Source organism: Diorhabda sublineata, chromosome 7 (assembly GCF_026230105.1).
Source record: "Diorhabda sublineata isolate icDioSubl1.1 chromosome 7, icDioSubl1.1, whole genome shotgun sequence".
NCBI lineage: Eukaryota > Metazoa > Arthropoda > Insecta > Coleoptera > Chrysomelidae > Diorhabda > Diorhabda sublineata.
Genome location: NC_079480.1, coordinates 4,425,405 through 4,443,159, shown reverse-complemented (window position 1 = coordinate 4,443,159; position 17,755 = coordinate 4,425,405). Strand labels below are relative to the sequence as shown.

The window sequence follows — 17,755 nt, the reverse complement described above, 5'->3', positions numbered from 1 at the left end:
CGGACATTCAATGTGGGGTAATGGATTTTTGTAGGTTTTTGGCAATTTTTCTACATTCAAAGATCGATATCCCAGGTTCTAATATAAATACAGAGTTCGTTTTGGTTTAAGAACAATCTCTAAAACACCTTCTTTCTTTCGAGTTTTTGAACACTTAAATCGGTTGAGTTGGAGAGGAGCTAGGCGCGGACATTCAATGTGGTGTTAAGGATTTTTGTAGGTTTTTGGCAATTTTTCTACATTCAAAGATCTATATCTCAGGTTCTAATATAGCTACAGAGTTCGTTTTGGTTTAAGAACACTCGCTGAAACACCTTCTTTCTTTTAAGTTTTTGAACACTTAAATCGGTTGAGTTGGAGAGGAGCTAGGCGCGGACATTCAATGTGGAGTTATGGATTTTTGTTGGTTTTTGGCAATTTTTCTACATTCAAAGATCTATATCTCAGGTTCTAATATAGCTACAGAGTTCGTTTTGGTTTAAGAACACTCGCTGAAACACCTTCTTTCTTTTGAGTTTTTGAACACTTAAATCGGTTGAGTTGGAGAGGAGATAGGCGCGGACATTCAATGTGGAGTTATGGATTTTTGTAGGTTTTTGGCAATTTTTCTACATTCAAAGATCTATATCTCAGGTTCTAATATAGCTGCAGAGTTCGTTTTGGTTTAAAAATGCTCGCTGAAACACCTCCTTTCTTTTGAGTTTTTGAACACTTATATCGGTTGAGCTGGAGGGGAGCTAGGCGCGGACATTCAATGTGGTGTTAAGGATTTTTGTAGGTTTTTGGCAATTTTTCTACATTCAAAGATCTATATCTCAGGTTCTAATATAGCTGCAGAGTTCGTTTTGGTTTAAAAATGCTCGCTGAAACACCTCCTTTCTTTTGAGTTTTTGAACACTTATATCGGTTGAGCTAGAGGGGAGCTAGGCGCGGACATTCAATGTGGTGTTAAGGATTTTTGTAGATTTTTGGCAATTTTTCTACATTCAAAGATCTATATCTCAGGTTCTAATATAGCTACATAGTTCGTTCTTTTCTATTATAATGATTTCTGATATTTATTTAATGGATTTGATGCGAGCGAAGCCGCGGTTAAAAGCTAGTAATAATAATTTGGAGCAGGATTTATGCATTTATATGTGACTATGGATAAAACATTGATTCATTACTGTAGTCCTAATTGGAAAATATCGTCAGTTTAGTAGTCATCAGCTGGTAAAAACCGTCCAAAACAAGTAAAGTTTCAAACATCGACTGCTAAGTTTATGATAACCATATTTAGAAACGTAGAAGCCTCAAACAACCTCAAATAGGTTGCACATTCTAAGCTTGTGGTATAATTAATCGATTTGCGCTTGATTATCAGTGTATTTTTAGCGTTGTCATTCAATTTGGCTCATTGCAGATCTTCAAAGAAGGAAATTTGGCTACACACGAAGAAGTTACCGTGTTGAGGTTCTACAGAAAAAAGTTGGAGGAGCAGTGGAATTCTTGTTTCACTCTTGAAGACAACAAAGTTGATGGATTATAAAAAAACTGTTGTGGGTTAATATCGTGTATTCAGCAATATTTACAATATATCTTATATTACTATATCCTAATTGCTGTTCTATTATCAAAATATATATAAAATGAATATTAAAGCCCCATTAAACCAAATTATTTAAAATAAGAAATTGGAGTGTTTTCAAATACACTCCAAGCGTCAATAAGTTTGGCCAAAAGTAACGATAGTCCTATTTAAAATACCAGAAATGTTTAAAAGCAAAAAATAACATCAAGACCTTTGCTTTATAATGTGAAATGTGTGATTTGAAATAAACAATAATCCAGAATCTACTGCTATATGTTTCATAGAATCGATTGCCATCGGCCGCGCCGGTTCTGCAAGCACACTATTAAATACGTTTTACATTTTTATTGATTAGTGTATTCAGCGTAACGCAGGATTAGAAGGATTTAGCAAATATTTACTAAACTGACATTAAATTGACATTTAGGATGTTATATTCCTATAATACCGAGTCATAAGTTTTTATACAAATTAGATTCTGCAATCGGAATTTTTTAAAAATACGGGAGTAAGAAAAAAAGTAATTTGTAATTATATTGGACCACATATTGATTTAAACAAATCTTTTGTTGATTGTAATAAAACAAAACATAAAAACATATTTGAGATTCCTCATAGGAACAAAAACAAACATAAATAACTGTCACAAACATAAGATGCACTGACACCAAAACTACACTTACCATCATCCCAATCTTGGCAACTAGTGTTAAATTTTCTTCCGAGGAAGTATGAACACCACAGAAACATCCAGTTGCTGATTCGGCCGCAACTTCAGAGTCACGTTTTCCTGACGTAACAGAACCAACAGTATGCTTTACTTCAGCTGCTATTATTTTATCTGATTACAAAACTGTTGGAATAGTTTCGTCGATATTTCATGTTACGCAAGCTGAGAATTGATACTTGTCTGTCATAAAACAAACCGACGATTATTTTATTTAATCATGTCGCCCTTACATTTCATGACACATTCATAAGCAAGCCCTCACTTAAACCGTTAAGTAAATATAGAGGAAACTTTCTTCATATAGTCTTTCAATATTTTTTCTTGTTCAATTGAAAAAACGTTCGTGTTTAGCACGGTCCGTTTTTTATTTTCTAAACTCGCATCTTAAAATTAAAAGAAAATAAATCAAGCGTATCTTGAATAAATTAGGGGTCATTTGACACAAAATGTTTTGTCTAAAATCACCCCTTCGTTCCTCGAATTCCATCTAACATGTTAAATCATTGAAAATAATTAACAGTAGTCATGTTAAAGTCAAAATATACTTACTTGATGACCGTCTGATTATAATCGTAGTTGTTTAAATAAACTTTTTATACTTTTACAACTAAATTTCCAACATTACGTACTGTCAAAGATGGATGGATTCATGGACATCAACGTCACAAGGATGACAAGCTGGAAACTACAGGCCTAAGGCCTACAATACGTTGAAGAAGAAGAAGAAGACGTGCTGTCACTCGAAATATCTGCTCCCTGCTTTGTCTTCTACCATCTGCTGTATACCGTGTGCGAGATACTATAAGTGGAGCTCTAGACTTATAGTGGAGTCTAGAATGGAATTTACATGGAACATGGAATTGTTCAAATATGATATTGACACAGACCTATCCATGAAGAGCATACAAGAAGAATTGTACTGGTGATTCAAGATTCCAGAAATGGGCTGTGACAACTGTCAAGAATCTAAGAAGAAGAGACGATTGAGCATAAGCCTTGCTTTGACAGGGAAACGACATCAAAAGAAATACAGAATTAGAAAAAGTTTGGTTAGGTTAAGGAAAAATATAGGAGGTTGATTAGTTAGTTACCGAATTTCGTAATCAATCGTGGAAAATAAATGGTAATACAAAAGACCTAAGGCAACACCAATCTAGATCTAACCTTATAGATGCGATATATTAAATATAAAATCAATTACACTGCCCAACAGAAGCACGTATAAAAAAAGCTGCACTCCTATCATGATTCCGCCGTGATTCAGCTCACTTAAAATCAGACCACCATTATATTCATGTGACTTGCGGAAATAATAAAGTCAGAATTTCCAAATTTTTTTTCACGACTTGACAAAAAATGTTCGTGGAATCTTAATTACGTCACTTCAACTCAAGCCGATACGTCCAACGTTTACTGAACATTGGACGAAGGCTGGAACCTTACCTAAACTTACTTATAGAAATGAAAACGTGGCAAAAAAGTGATGTACATGAATAGAACAGACATGAATTATTTCAAAATAAACTGGATGATATTGGCAACTTTGGTTTTTCATACACAAAACGTACCATTAACACGCAAGAGGATAAGAAGTGTGTATAGTTGTACCACAAGTTTTGGTTCCAACTTCTTTCCAATGCTGCTTCTTTAACGAGGGTCACAAAAACCATGGCCAACATTGGAAGCAAAACATTCGCTAAATGACCACACGGTGCGTCCAATCATACCAACGTCCATTGTTTCTAGCGTTGGACGCTGATATGCTTGGTGGTACCGAATTAATAAGTGTACTAAAGACAGTGTACAAATCAATGAAATCAATTTGCTAATATCTGTAATATCATAGTTTAAGGTTAAGAAAAATGCGTTTTTAGACGACGCCACCTGAAAGTTGTTCGTTCTGTATTCATTTACATACCGAAAGTTGCGTTTTGAGTGTTCCATGTAGTGAAAGTGACTGTTCCGTACTGCAAAACACTTTCGGAACGTTCTGGAGTAGACAACTTCAACTTTCTTAAATGTAACTCTAGCCACTTGAATGTTGACAGGTGACAGTTTCACTTCGATAATTTTACATAACCTTAAATTTTATTTTATCCGAAGTTTTGTCTACTATTAGCTTAACTATTAAAGTTATTACATAAAATTTATAATCACAAAAAGGTTTCAACATCAATCTGATGTTCTTGGACCATAGAGCACATTTTTTTCAATCAACCGCCGCTGTAAACAGATCTTTGAACGTTTTGGAGTTACCTACACATACAATAGTATGTATAGTGAACACAATTTGAATAAAACAAAAATAACTCAACAATAGTAATAAAAAGATCATTCAGAAAATAAGAACCGAAGAAAATGACGCGCATTCTCACAAGAATCTGTCGCTTTCGCGAAAAAACCACTGGGACAGCAGACCACGTTATAATTGGAGAAGCTGTCCATAGGGAAAGGCTGTGACAACTTGTAGTATTGGATTATAGGGATGAGCAAATGATTATATCGATAAATATCGTATCGATATAATCAAAAAATATCGATGTATGCAGCGTAAAAAATATCGAACAGTAAGTGAAATATGAAGTTAGTATATAGTAAAATAAAATAAAGTTTTCTTAAAAAAATATCGAATTCGATACTCAAAAATTGATATCGAATATCGATATTTCAAGATAAAAATATATCGACGATATTTATCGATTAATTTTTAAAAAAATATCGATATTTTGTGCCCTTTCCTAGTGGATTATTAAGTTTGTGCCACCCGAATGGTAAGCAGTAAATAAAAAAAGAAGAAAAAACACTAAAATCAATAGAAAAAGCAACAGAATTCAACAAGTTTATATGTTTTGGTAACCTCACGAAAGCCATTGATAAAGTCCGATTTATATACGTAATTTCGTAATTTTTTAAGACTACTACTAATTCTATGAAGAAGGCAATTGCTTTACTTTAATCTTATTACTTTAATCATCCTCCCTCATTTATTAATGACGCAGTACGTTTTATAAAAAATACAAAAAATGGTAAAAAGTACAGTATTACACAATAGATTGAAGGCGAGATTCTTTGTTTAAGAATACCACTAACAATTCCGATTCAATTAATTTTGTTTATGTTTGTTTCAGTCATCGAGCTCTCCACGCCGAGTGGCGGTTCCAGTTCTAGTCAAAGACGGTAAACCTTGTTCTGGTGGTGGTAACAATACGAATCAAACCGCAACTTCGAGTACATCATCCGATACTACTCGAACGCAACAATCTCCAGCTTGCCAACCACCTCAACAGCAAACGCAGTGTATGGCGAATGGCGGGTTAGCTATGGCTTATCGACAGCAGGGGAATTACCAACAGCAATGCGCCGGTTATTTGCCATTACAGACTCGGGCTTGGTAGTACGAAGTTGAAAACTTTTGTTACGAACAGTACGGACTAGTGTACTGCGGAGATGTGTAAAAAGTGAGCTATTGGCATAAATTTAGATAATATAGGGTGATCCTATTGAAATTTTCACCCCCAATTATTTCCAAAACGGATCATAGTTAATCTACATGAGGTTGTATGTTTATCGTAGTTTCGAACTTTTTTTATCCCTCTAGCGAACTGATACGCTACTGTTAGTTTTATTTAGTTTGATTTTCTTTTGATAACTAAGAAAATCTTCTAGGATCGGAGGTATTCTTGATATTGTCAATCCTGAACATTCTCGTTCAAAAATTTGTTAAGTTCGGACCAATACAACTCATACAAACACATTAAACAGGTCGCACGAAAAAAATCAAATTTTTTGAAATAGTTCTGGTCAAGTCCGGCATTATCTGACTTGGTGGTAGCTTTCCGTGAAATCAATCTCATCGGAAAAAGGTTATTTTTTGTTCGGAGACCAGGCCTCAATAGTACCAAGGGCTTTGATCATAATAGATTGTAAGGATGGCATATCTGAATTGCTTTAAGGTATGATCGAATCACCAGCAAATAAACATTATATTTCCCCCCTGAATTAATGAATTTAATATGGGGGACACCACCAATGTTTTGTCTGTTTTGGGGTGAAAATTAAAGGAATCCAGAAGAGTACCAAAAATCACAAAATACTGTTGCGCCCAAAATATGACACCTGTGGTTGAATCCAACTTAAACCATCCAACTTAAAAATACCAAATTTGGTACAATGCATGAGACTGTTACCATTTAATGTGTTTCGAGGGGTTGTTTTGGGTGTTACCGCAACAAAAAGTGTAGAACTGGTATAAAAATTAATCCTATTCTAAATTAAAATTGATCGTTATGATATTTCTTGCGAACCTGCAGTTTACGAGATATGAAGTTGGAAATTTTACTTGGAACACCCTATATATTTCACAGTATTTTTGAAAGTACTGCTAGAAGTATACTATAACAAAGTGGTTATAAAAATTATTTTGTAATGACGTATACGTATTTTATCTATAACTAAACTCATTTTCAATCAACTAATTTAAAAAAATGATCTCTAGTTTCACTCTGGAAGAGAGTCGTACTTAAAAAATTATTGAAATTTGTAAATTAACTAGAATTGTGAAAATTCATTTTCAAAAAAGTGGTAAAGGAATTTGTGAGAAGAATCTTGAAGTAGCTCAGAAAGGAGTAGATTTATTCACGTGGAAATCAAATGACTTCTACCAGTTCAGAAATTGAAAATAAATAAATGAAGCAATAACAGGGTTTTCTAGTATTTCTTCAAAGTTTGCGGCATAATCGTTATTGATTTGGAATGTTTCATCACTAAATGTCAAGATGGATGATCTAAGTTGAAAATTCTCCATCAAATAACTTGTACTCAGTAGAACGATTCAGAAAAACACTCTCCAACAAGTTGTAATGGCTTAGACCCATAAAAATTCAGTTCAATTTCTAGATTGAATAAAGAATATACGGGGATGTATTGATATCTAGTTAGCCTAGATCAGTTCCATGCATAAACAAAATATTGCGTTACCATAGCAACGAACAATAACTTATTAGAAGTGTCAGTGTAAAGTTTTCTGAGAGCTAAGAATTTTTCAATATATCCTCGTATATTCGTCACTCCTCCAAATTTTTTATACAATTTTCAGTTTATTTTTGTACGGTAAAGTACACGCTGTGACATAAAAAACTTTTTCCATACGACCTCTCGTTTTTGAGCCTTTAAGATTGAGAAATTAGAACTTACATAAATTCTAAGCTTACCAACTAAATTTTTCTACATTTCAATTTTTTCCTTACACGAGGTTCGACAGTATGCAGTTCATTTAGAAATGTTTGATTGTGTTTCAATAAATAATTGCAATTTATGATAATTTTCTTCGGAATGTCTCTTTATGGCGAACGTTTTCCTTGGCATGTACAACGATCTAAAAGTCTACGTATCTCCTAAACCATAATTTTTATCGAGATAAACAAAGAGTACCTTTTTGTTAAAAAATCGACTGAAAAATTTATTTTTGCTATTTTTAGATTGCTAAGCATTGGGTATGAGCCGCCCCTGGCCTTTAGATATTAGTATGAAATTATTTATTCCACCGCTAATCACACTATATAGACATACTGAATCGTTCATTAAAAATTCATAATGATCGAATGAATAATTTACAAAATATACTTAAATATGAGTTTTGATTTCGCAAATGCTGTAACTCAGAAACGAGGGTTCGTATGAGAAAAATTTTTCCCGACTTTTTTGCATCAAGTTTTTGAACTATGTTTGGATTTCAAACCACTTAAGATATTTTTCAAGAGACAGAAATTATTCGACCGACAGTCAAATTTTTTTGGAAGAAATAAGATGCCACAAAATTTGAAGGTACTTAAAGTTATTAAACTTCCGTTAGACCCCTAAAAAACAACTAGTACCTATAATTAAATAGTAAAAATTGTTAGCTTGTAAAGAAATAATTATAAGAAGTGGTGTCATTAATAGAAATTGATTTACCCCAAAGGATTTTTGACGTTTTGAACTAGAAAACTTGACAAAGCGTTCATACAGGGTGTTGTACTCTGTAAACCAATTCTTCTGTATAAATTTGTATTATGTGATTCTTATGTGTAAATAAGAAATTTGTAAATTGGAATAATACTCGTATTTTGTAAATAAAAAGAAATTATTACATATTATGATTGCAATTTTTTTTCTGTTTTAATAATTTCTTTAATCGGAAAACAACAAAAGAAATAGTGCAATTGTTTATATTACAAATATTATGTTATTTGCATTTTAGATACCTATTTATCACCCGAACTTTCAATTTTATTACACATTGTCATAGGGCGTGTCGCGTTTATCATTTGCCTAGGGTTAAATCGCCGTTTCTTAGCCTGTAGGGTGCGCCGCCTGGGACTCTACGTGGGGGGCACTAGTACATAAAGCGAAAGAAAAGACGACACTATTATTATTTAAAAAACTAATCCACATAAGGAACCTAATATGCTATTTAATTATTATAAATATCAGTCAACTGCCGCATGAAATTAATCTTGTGAAATACTAGAAGTCGGCAATTTTTTTGAAATTGCAATTTATTATTCTTTTCCTTCTTTCTACATATACGGGATGTTTAAAGTTTTGTGATGTGACGCATAATTTACGTAAGGGTCTTCCAAAAATTTATTTGAAACAAAACTAACCTCCAAAGGAAGCCAATAGGTAACCAAAATAACAGTTAGAAAAATTGAGTTTTTATATTTATTCTTAATTTTGCTACTTCCTGCCCATGGATATAGATCTGAGTCCCATCTGTTCATTCTTTTTATAAACAAACTTGGCCCATTCTTTTGTCATAATTTTTTATTGGTGCCTTGTTCTCTTCTTTCCAATATGTCTCCTTCTCTTCCTTTTGTTATTTGTCTAGTATCGTGTTTGTCATTCCAGCTATAAGTTTAAATCGTTTTTTTTTTCATAGTTTCAGTTATTGATTCAATAGTGAATAGTTCCCTTACCGCTTCGTTTATCGTCCTGTTTTTTCGTTTGATTTTCCCTTCGCTCTCTATACCTCTCAACTTTATATTCAGTTTGTCAAACTCAGCTTTTATTTCCACGTGTTAATATTTGTCGATACACCATCATTTTGTTGATTTCCTTTTATCCTTATGAATAACTTTAAAATGTAATACAATAAAGTTTCAAAGCACTTGAAGTCTCTGAAGACGATAGATTGGTTATCGAAACGCGCGTCAGGCAGCAATTTGGTTGGCTCGGCACCTACATATGTGGAACCAAAAATTACCAATTTGTTATCTATCCATTTGGTAATCTAGACCTTTCCAGAACTGTGAGTCACACAATCATCCGAGCCCCGTCCTTTTTTTATGAAGTAAATTCACTTAATTGATAAAAATAATTTGTCTTGATGTAAAAACGACAAAATGAATATCAATAAACAATAGAATAACAATTTAATTATCAAAAACGTATTTATTTTGCTTAAAAGAAATCATTTCAACTTTTACCGTAAACGTGCAAAGTATCAAATATGATTCTTTTCGCAAAATGCATTTTCTAAAACGGAAAATCAGTTATCACGATTTTTCCTTCCCATAATTGCCTTCAATACAGTATGACGAAGCTAAGGCAATTTACCGCATTCCAAAAAATACTATATTGTTTGTACAATAACAAAAAACAACTCACATTTGAGAGACGCCATTTCACTGATGAGATGTGAAGGTTTTTATTGATAAATGTTGTTATAACTTTGACGTTTGACGTAAAACAGTGTTACCAACACATTCACAATGAAATTCCCTTGCCCTGAAAAAAGGAACCAGATACAATACAGTAAGACCCCGCTTAACGCGTTGGATACGTCCAATTAAAGTAGAACATAACGCTAAACAGTGCTAAACGAAGCCAACATGTAAATAAAGGAGTTAGGAGAAGATGGATAGACATTTCTTACAAAAATAAAAACAATATAAACGAATATACTAAAATAAAACAAATAAAGTCAGACAAATCATTCAGTGTCTTCGGTGTTTCCAGTTTTTTGCCTTTCTGTCTAGATAGCATCCAATGTTAGTGATAATGCATTCATTATTTATTGTCTTGCTTTTGAATTGGTCCATAATATCAGTTATAGTGATCAAACTCCTTTTTACAAACACCAAACCAAAAAGTTCATTTTGGTTTGGTATTAGAAAGACTAGCTGCTATTTCTTGAGTTATTTCTTCGACGTCTTTCACATTTCATCCATGCAGACAGAGTGTTCTTGACTCTTACTTTCATCTGGCCAAATCTTTGTATTGTAGTTGTTCCAAAATTTTCTTATTGATGACTTCTCTTCTCCGTTTGTTTTCATCCATCTGCTTAGATGTTCGTTGCAAGCCTTAAAATTGGTTAAAACAATCCATTGGTTGGATTAGAACTTTGGTTTTAGACGGCGAGGAAACCACTTCGACTGGAATGGATTTTTTGTACTTTAAATCCTGGTGGTCGTTCCTCTTCACGGGATAGAATGTTCATTTTGGCATTCGTTTCTAAAACAGATCAACATTTAAAACCAATTCTGAAAGATGGTTTCCTTGTTCAATTATTATTTTTAATGTCGCTGGAAATTCAGCCACCGCTTTCGTATCAACACTTGCTGCTATTTCTATAGTCTTTATGTTTATTTCGATATTTAAATCTATTGAATCATCCTCGACTAGTAATAAAAGTTTCACTTGCCTCGGCCTGAATGTAATTCAAAATTCTTAAGCTTTTACCGTTATGGCAGATTAGCTTAATGGCGTTCAATTATAGCTGCAGAGCTTGACGAAGACTCTTTATTCTTAAGAAGTGTCCTTATTGTTGAAGTTGCCAAATTCAATACAGCACTAATTTGAGATTGACTTCACTAGAATCTAATCTTCTAATTGCTTGCATATTAGTGGAATATTTTCTTTGGTTGCTTTCTTTTTTTGTTTGTTCATGATAAAAACTGAAGATCATGATATTTGTCACCTAACCTAATCTTTTTTTTGGCCCTGAGGTGGGGTGGAAGCTAATTCCGTCCTCACAGCGGACGGGTGCAATGCTGTGTGGGACTCTCCCATCCACTAAACCACCCTCCTCTTTCCTAAATCCTTTGGGAGTTGCGTACGCCGGGAGGACAACAAGTTGTCATTACATCGGAGTACCTCCCATGTTTCCTTTTTCACTAAGTTTCTATTTTTGGGTGATCCTATTTTCTTTCTCCTTTTTGGTCATCACATCGGTCATAAAAGTCGTTACCGCCTTCCAGATCTCCCTGTCTTTAAGTATCTCACCTGTGATCTCAGTTGCCGGTGGCAAGTCTCCGCCTAATAGCTCCTTCAGTCTTCAATTCTCCTCACCCCATCGTATACATTCATAAAGGACATGGGCCGGGTCGTCCCTTTGCCCACATGATGCACATGTGTCATCCACGGTCTTACGGATCTTTTTAGTGAAGAAACCGAACGATCCATGTCCCGTCAGAATCTGCGTAGTTAGAAGTGGTTCTATGTTTGTACATGACCCAGCTTCTCCACTGGGTCTTCGTCTCCAGACTATCCCACCTCTCCTGACACTTTTTGAATGTTGTCTCTCTTGCCATCCATCTGTTGCCGGCTAACCTGCCTCCTATTTTATATAGGAAGCATCTTTCAGCTATCATGAGATCAATCGGTGGAAATCCTGCTACAACCTGAACTGCCTCGGCCGATACGGTCCGCCCAGTTGGAACACGGAATCTCTATTGCGCAGAATCGTCACCGTACCAAGGACGATTCTTTGATGAGTTGGAACGAACCTATTATGTACATATTTGGAAACCTAGCTTTGCCCAACAATTCAGGGAATCCCCGGCTTAAAATAAAAGAACGCTAAACCGTTACAGCGTCTTTAAGCGGGGACTGTGTTTTTCTATGAAATGGGAAATTTAGGGAGGGCGTTATAAAAATTGCTATTGTAAGTTGGGCTTAAATACTAAAAGGTTGAGAAACGCTGAGTATACAAGATGTAATGAAAAGGTGGGTGATAAATTAAAGTCAAAAAGCTCAATCGATAATTTGGCTTAAAACTAATCTACACCGAAAGAAATTGCCTTTTGCAAAGTACAAAATGAAAAACTTTTTTCCAATATAAACTGTTCGATATTTTGTATCGAAAAATATACAAAATCACGAAATCTGTGCAGCTCACTAACATTTTTACGTTTATGGGGTTTCAAAATACTACAAAAAGTCGAACAAGTTTTATGGTTTTGCATGAGGGGCGAATTATGAACTTCTATTATAGTGATTGTGGGTAAATAACAATAAATTACATATTGGGGCTTAAACTGAAATAGGAAAACATGGGTAACACAAAAAAAATAGTTAATTCATCTATTATTATATTACAAAAATTGATTTGCAATAAAATTGTTTAATAATATTGTAAATAGTAAATTATTTATAGACGTAACAAATAATTATCTGTACAGTATTTCGATTTAGACTCAAATGATTAATAGGCAAATGAGATGTTAATAATACGATTGAAAGAAATAATAAAATTTATTGAATTCAAGCAATTTTGATTGTTTTTCTTATACAATTTACTATTTATTCTTCCATCATTATCAGTGATGATTTTTTTGTTTCAATTGCCGTTTATTTGTATTTTTGGAGCACCTTTTCAAAGATAGAAAATTTTCAAACATCAAATGAAGGTTTCTTAGTAAATACTTCTTCAATTTCGTCTGTATTTATTTGCATCGCATTTACCTACATATAGAAAATCTGCACTGTATTGTCGAGTAACTGTGTTTTTAAATATAAATAAAATATACAACTAAAATATATTATTAATCCCACCTTATCCTAAAACGAAGCTCTGGTACCCACCGGTAATCGCTGTGGTCAAAACCTGGATAATAAAGCGGATGCAAAACTAATTCGAAATCTGCTTGAGCTGCAGCGGCAATTTCAATTACGTCATACACTGCTAAATGCCTTAAACTATCTGCTCCAAAACCGATTTCATATCTCCTATTTTATAGAACTACAATCAAGCTGGACCTTCCAAAAAGATAAGAAACGAAGGAATAATTCAACCAAGGAAAATCAACATGAAATAAATTCCTTTAGACAAAGTCCATCAAAACCTGAAGAAATAAAATCTTTTGGAACAAATTAGCTTTTATCGTGGTTCACACCTATTTGTTTAACAATTCCGATAATTCTCCTTAGAAGTTTCAGTTAACAAACATAGAAAATTACCGATGATGCTATAACCAATCCAAAAGCTGAAGCCAAACTGAAGGTGAGGAAGAATCACAAATTCAGCTGTATAGCTGTATGAATGTCTTTAGGGATGGCAGGGCCGGATTAAGATTTATAAGACCCGGGGCTAAAATAATGACGGGGCCCCCTTAAGGAATTCGAAAACCCGGAAAATTTCGCAAAATTATATCAATACGTTAGATTTGTGGTATCAACACATCAAAAAATACAGAATGATTTCCAAATGATGGGGCCCTTTTGGACCTGGGGCTACAGCCCCCCCAATCCCCTGGCTTAATCCGGCACTGAATCGAAGTGCCTGATTGGCTTTTCAAGGAAGTACGACGGGCTTATCAGGAGTCCTAAGTGCTTACGATCTTTGACTGCCCAATATCAATCCTACTATGAACTATGAACTCAGTTTGTATTTTTGTATTTTAATCAGTAATTAAACTTCGTTCATTAACACATTTCTTTTGAAGAGTCGTATTATTGCCCAATTATCTATGATCATAGAAAAACTGGTCAAAAAGAACTTTCATCATTTCTGTTCTATCTAAAAACTGTTTTTTTCGAAAACAAACCGTCATTTATCAACAAAAGCATCATTTTTCTTTAAAATCAGTCTTTTTGAAAACTAATGGTTATTTGTCTGTAAAAACTGATGAGTTTTTTCTAAAAATAAGCCTTTATGTCTTTAAAAACCGTCATTTTCAAAATCGAACCAACATTTGTCCTTAGAAACTGTCTTTATCAAAAAAAAAACTGTCATCTTTGATCAGAAACTGCCTTCTGCGAAAACAATTTATATCATTGGTCTTTTGAAACATTTTTTTTTAAAGTAATCGTTATTTATCTTTTGAAACTGCGCAATTTGTTTTAAATATAAAACCTGCATGTATTTGAAAGCTTTTATCTTCAAAATCAAAATGCTGACCGCTATTTACCTTTAGCATCTATCTTTTTCATAAACAGTCATTTATTATTAGAAACTGTTTCTACAAAAACAAAATATCTGTCTGTCTTCTCCATAAATCTGCGAAAATAAGACATTTGTTTTAAGGAACTGTCTTCTGTAAAGCCTAGCTTTTGTATTTAAAAATTATCTACTGAAAAAATAAAACCATAATATGTTTCGAGAAACTCTTTTTCATAAACAGTGTCGTTTATAATTAGAAACTTTCTTCTGCAAAAACAAAATACTATTTGTCTTTAGAAACAGTGGTTTTCAACAACGAATCGTTATTTGTCTATATAATTTGTCTTTTCCATTAATAAACCGTTATTTGTCAATTTGAAACTGTCTTCTGTAAAAACTACACCGTCCTATCTATACATAACTTGTCATCTGCAAAAGCACAACCGTCATTTGCCTTTGGAAACATTTTTTTTTTCAAAAACTAACCTTTGTATTAAAATCTGTCATTTCGATAAACAAACCTTTATTTGTGTCTAAAACCGGGCATTTCTCGTTGTCTTTCAAAACTGGTTTTACAAAAACAAAAAACTTGTCTTCGGTTTTTATTTAACGTCGTATTTTGTCTTCTGCAAAATTGTCATTTCAGGAATAGTTTTTTTCAAAAATAAACCAAGAAGTGTAATTTTTGGAAATTAAAAGTAACAACAAAACTTTGAAAAATTTGGGTAATTATACACTTTCACGGTCACCTGGTTTTTTGGCTCTAGAAAATCGAAAAATGGATGGATTTTAATGATCTTGGTCTCAAAATGTTCCATTTTACGGCGGATTTATAAAAAAATTAGTACAAATAGCTGGAATGAAAATTCCTCATAGTTTTACTGTTTTAAATCGTAAAAAAACGGTTTTGCAAAATAATCCTTTACAAAAAATTATCTCATTATCAGATAAAGTTCTTATATTTTTTTTTGTATTCTACATAAATTAATAAACAGTTTTTAAAAAAAAATCCAAAAAGAATGATTTTTTCAGTTTTTATAGCTTAAAATGAAATCGATGAAAAACAATCAATTTTCGTGAATAGTTTCGTACTATATTCTTCAATGTTAATAGTTTTTGGACCATTAAAAATCGAAAAATAGATAAATTTTATAATTTTGTTCTCAAAATGTTCCATTTTACGACGAATTTATGAAAAACACGGGGGTAGTGGCTGAATTTGCGGTTTTCAATAGTTTTAAACCTTAAATAGTAGAAAAACTTTTTTTTTTCAAAATATTCATTTTTTTATGTAAATTCCGAAAAAAAATATATGAACTTGATTCCACGACGTCAGAAACAGTTACAAAGGATTATATGTAGAAAGTCATTTTTTTGCATTTAAAGTCATGAAATTGTAAAAAATATTTATTTTTTTTTAATTTTCGTATTTTTTTTATAAATCCGCCGTAAAATGGAACATTTTGAGACTAAGATCAATAAGCCAAAAAACCAGGTGACCATGAAAGTGTATAATTACCAAAATTTGAAGCCTATTAACAGATGGCATTTCTTATCAGGATAACAGAAATTCTCTCAATATGTCATACGCCATTCACATATTTTCTTTCATCCTCAGTGTCATAAAGTTTTCTATATTTTTTTTATTTTGTATTTGGATAACACAAGAGAATTTCTACAACATTTTCCGTACAGTTCTTCGCTTCCTAATCGGATTTTTAATAAGTTTTCAATATGTTCGGATTATATATTTACAAGCGATGTAAATTTAGTTGATCCTGATATTTTCCATACACCTCCTTTAAATGTAAACCGATTTATATAATAAATACAAGAAACATGTATATAAAACGTCTAGCGGAATTAATTTTTTATAGAAATCAAAAGAAAGTTAATATGTATTTAAATGATGCGTGGCTGGGCTTATAAACATTTTTTTTTTCATTCGAGTGGCGATGTTGGCATAATCTTAACGTCTCCAAGAATAGCTAATTACGAAACACCGGTAGCAAATTACGAATTCCCCGTTAACAGTCGGAAGAATGCAATATCTTCGGACTAGCTAGCGACGGTTGGCGTCGAGTAGCGAGTAGTCAAGTGGAGGGCGTCGCCGTTCCACTTGACCCGCGTTACCGATGGTTACTTAGCAACAATTAATCGTAATCCGGCAATCCATATCGCAGCAAGCTATGAGAGTAGAGAAATGCGAGGAATCAACTTACGAGATATTGAAGGGAACGATAGGGGAGATCGGACGTAATTCTGTTTGAGTTTTTGGTTAAAGCCGAGAACTTATCAGCTTTTTATTTATTATATTATTGATTGAATTCTCTAATATCATATAGATTATGAAAAAAAATCCACTACAGAACTACAGAACATAAAACTTCGAAGGACATCCACCAAATAAATTTTGACAAAATGAAACTTTGACAAGTCGAAGACAGGAGCGCAGACTGTTAAAAGTACAACACATCGGCAGTTCAAACGGTTTTGTTAAAGGCTCCTGATGTTTTTAAATAATGGTTCGATTGAATGATAGTTATTTTTCCTCAGAACTACATAAGTAATAGGAGCATAGATAACAGGAGAAGTTGCAATAGTTCATCCTCCCATTTTAGATTTGTAAGGAGTAGCTCTACTCATATTTATGTTCATACAAATGTTATTCCATACGAAAATACTCGAAGTATAACTTGAAAAAATATTTTCGACTGGCAGAGTGATAATTTTGGATATTACACCTGCCGAGTCACGTATTTGAGTCACCACTTCATAACCACTTGGTGATGGTGAGACTCGAATTGAGTGGTTGTCCGAAATTAACCCCCGCGCATCCCCAATCAGGTATTCAATTTGCTCATGCTTAGTTGAATAATAAAGGCTTCTACTATGGATGACCGTTAAACCAATCTATTAGGAACAATGGACAGGTTATATTGAAGATAATAGTTTTTGGAGAAGATTCGTGGACAGTTTGGAGCGGAGAATTTATTTAAAAGAAATAAGTGGGGCCTAGGTTAGGCATTTTGAAGTCACAACAGCGCAATCAAACCAGCAGGTACTAGAACGAGACTTAATACCATACTGATATGGATTGGTCAGCAAGAATTAAGCTCATTAAACATGTATAGAATGATATTAAGAGTTATGGACACAATTATCAAGAATTAGTGGATTCAATTGAGGAAAAATTGTATACTTGAAATCTTCTTCAAAGCATTAATAATGTCGATAAAAAGATTAAAGATGCAATGATGTGATGATACGATGTGGTAATACAAGTTTATAAAGTAAAGGTTTTTTAACA

At 33.2% G+C, this 17,755-nt stretch overlaps 1 protein-coding gene across 1 annotated transcript in view; it reads left to right on the top strand.

Annotated features, from left to right (window-relative positions):
• LOC130446794 (homeobox protein Nkx-2.1-like) overlaps nt 1–13,101 on the top strand; it is an 82,427-nt gene extending 69,326 nt beyond the window's left edge. Inside the window, exon 7 of the mRNA XM_056783262.1 lies at nt 5,432–13,101. Within this exon, the coding sequence (XP_056639240.1) occupies nt 5,432–5,698 (267 nt within the window). The 3' untranslated portion in view covers nt 5,699–13,101. The remainder of the gene's footprint in view (nt 1–5,431) is intronic.
• Nucleotides 13,102–17,755: the final 4,654 nt, after the last annotated feature.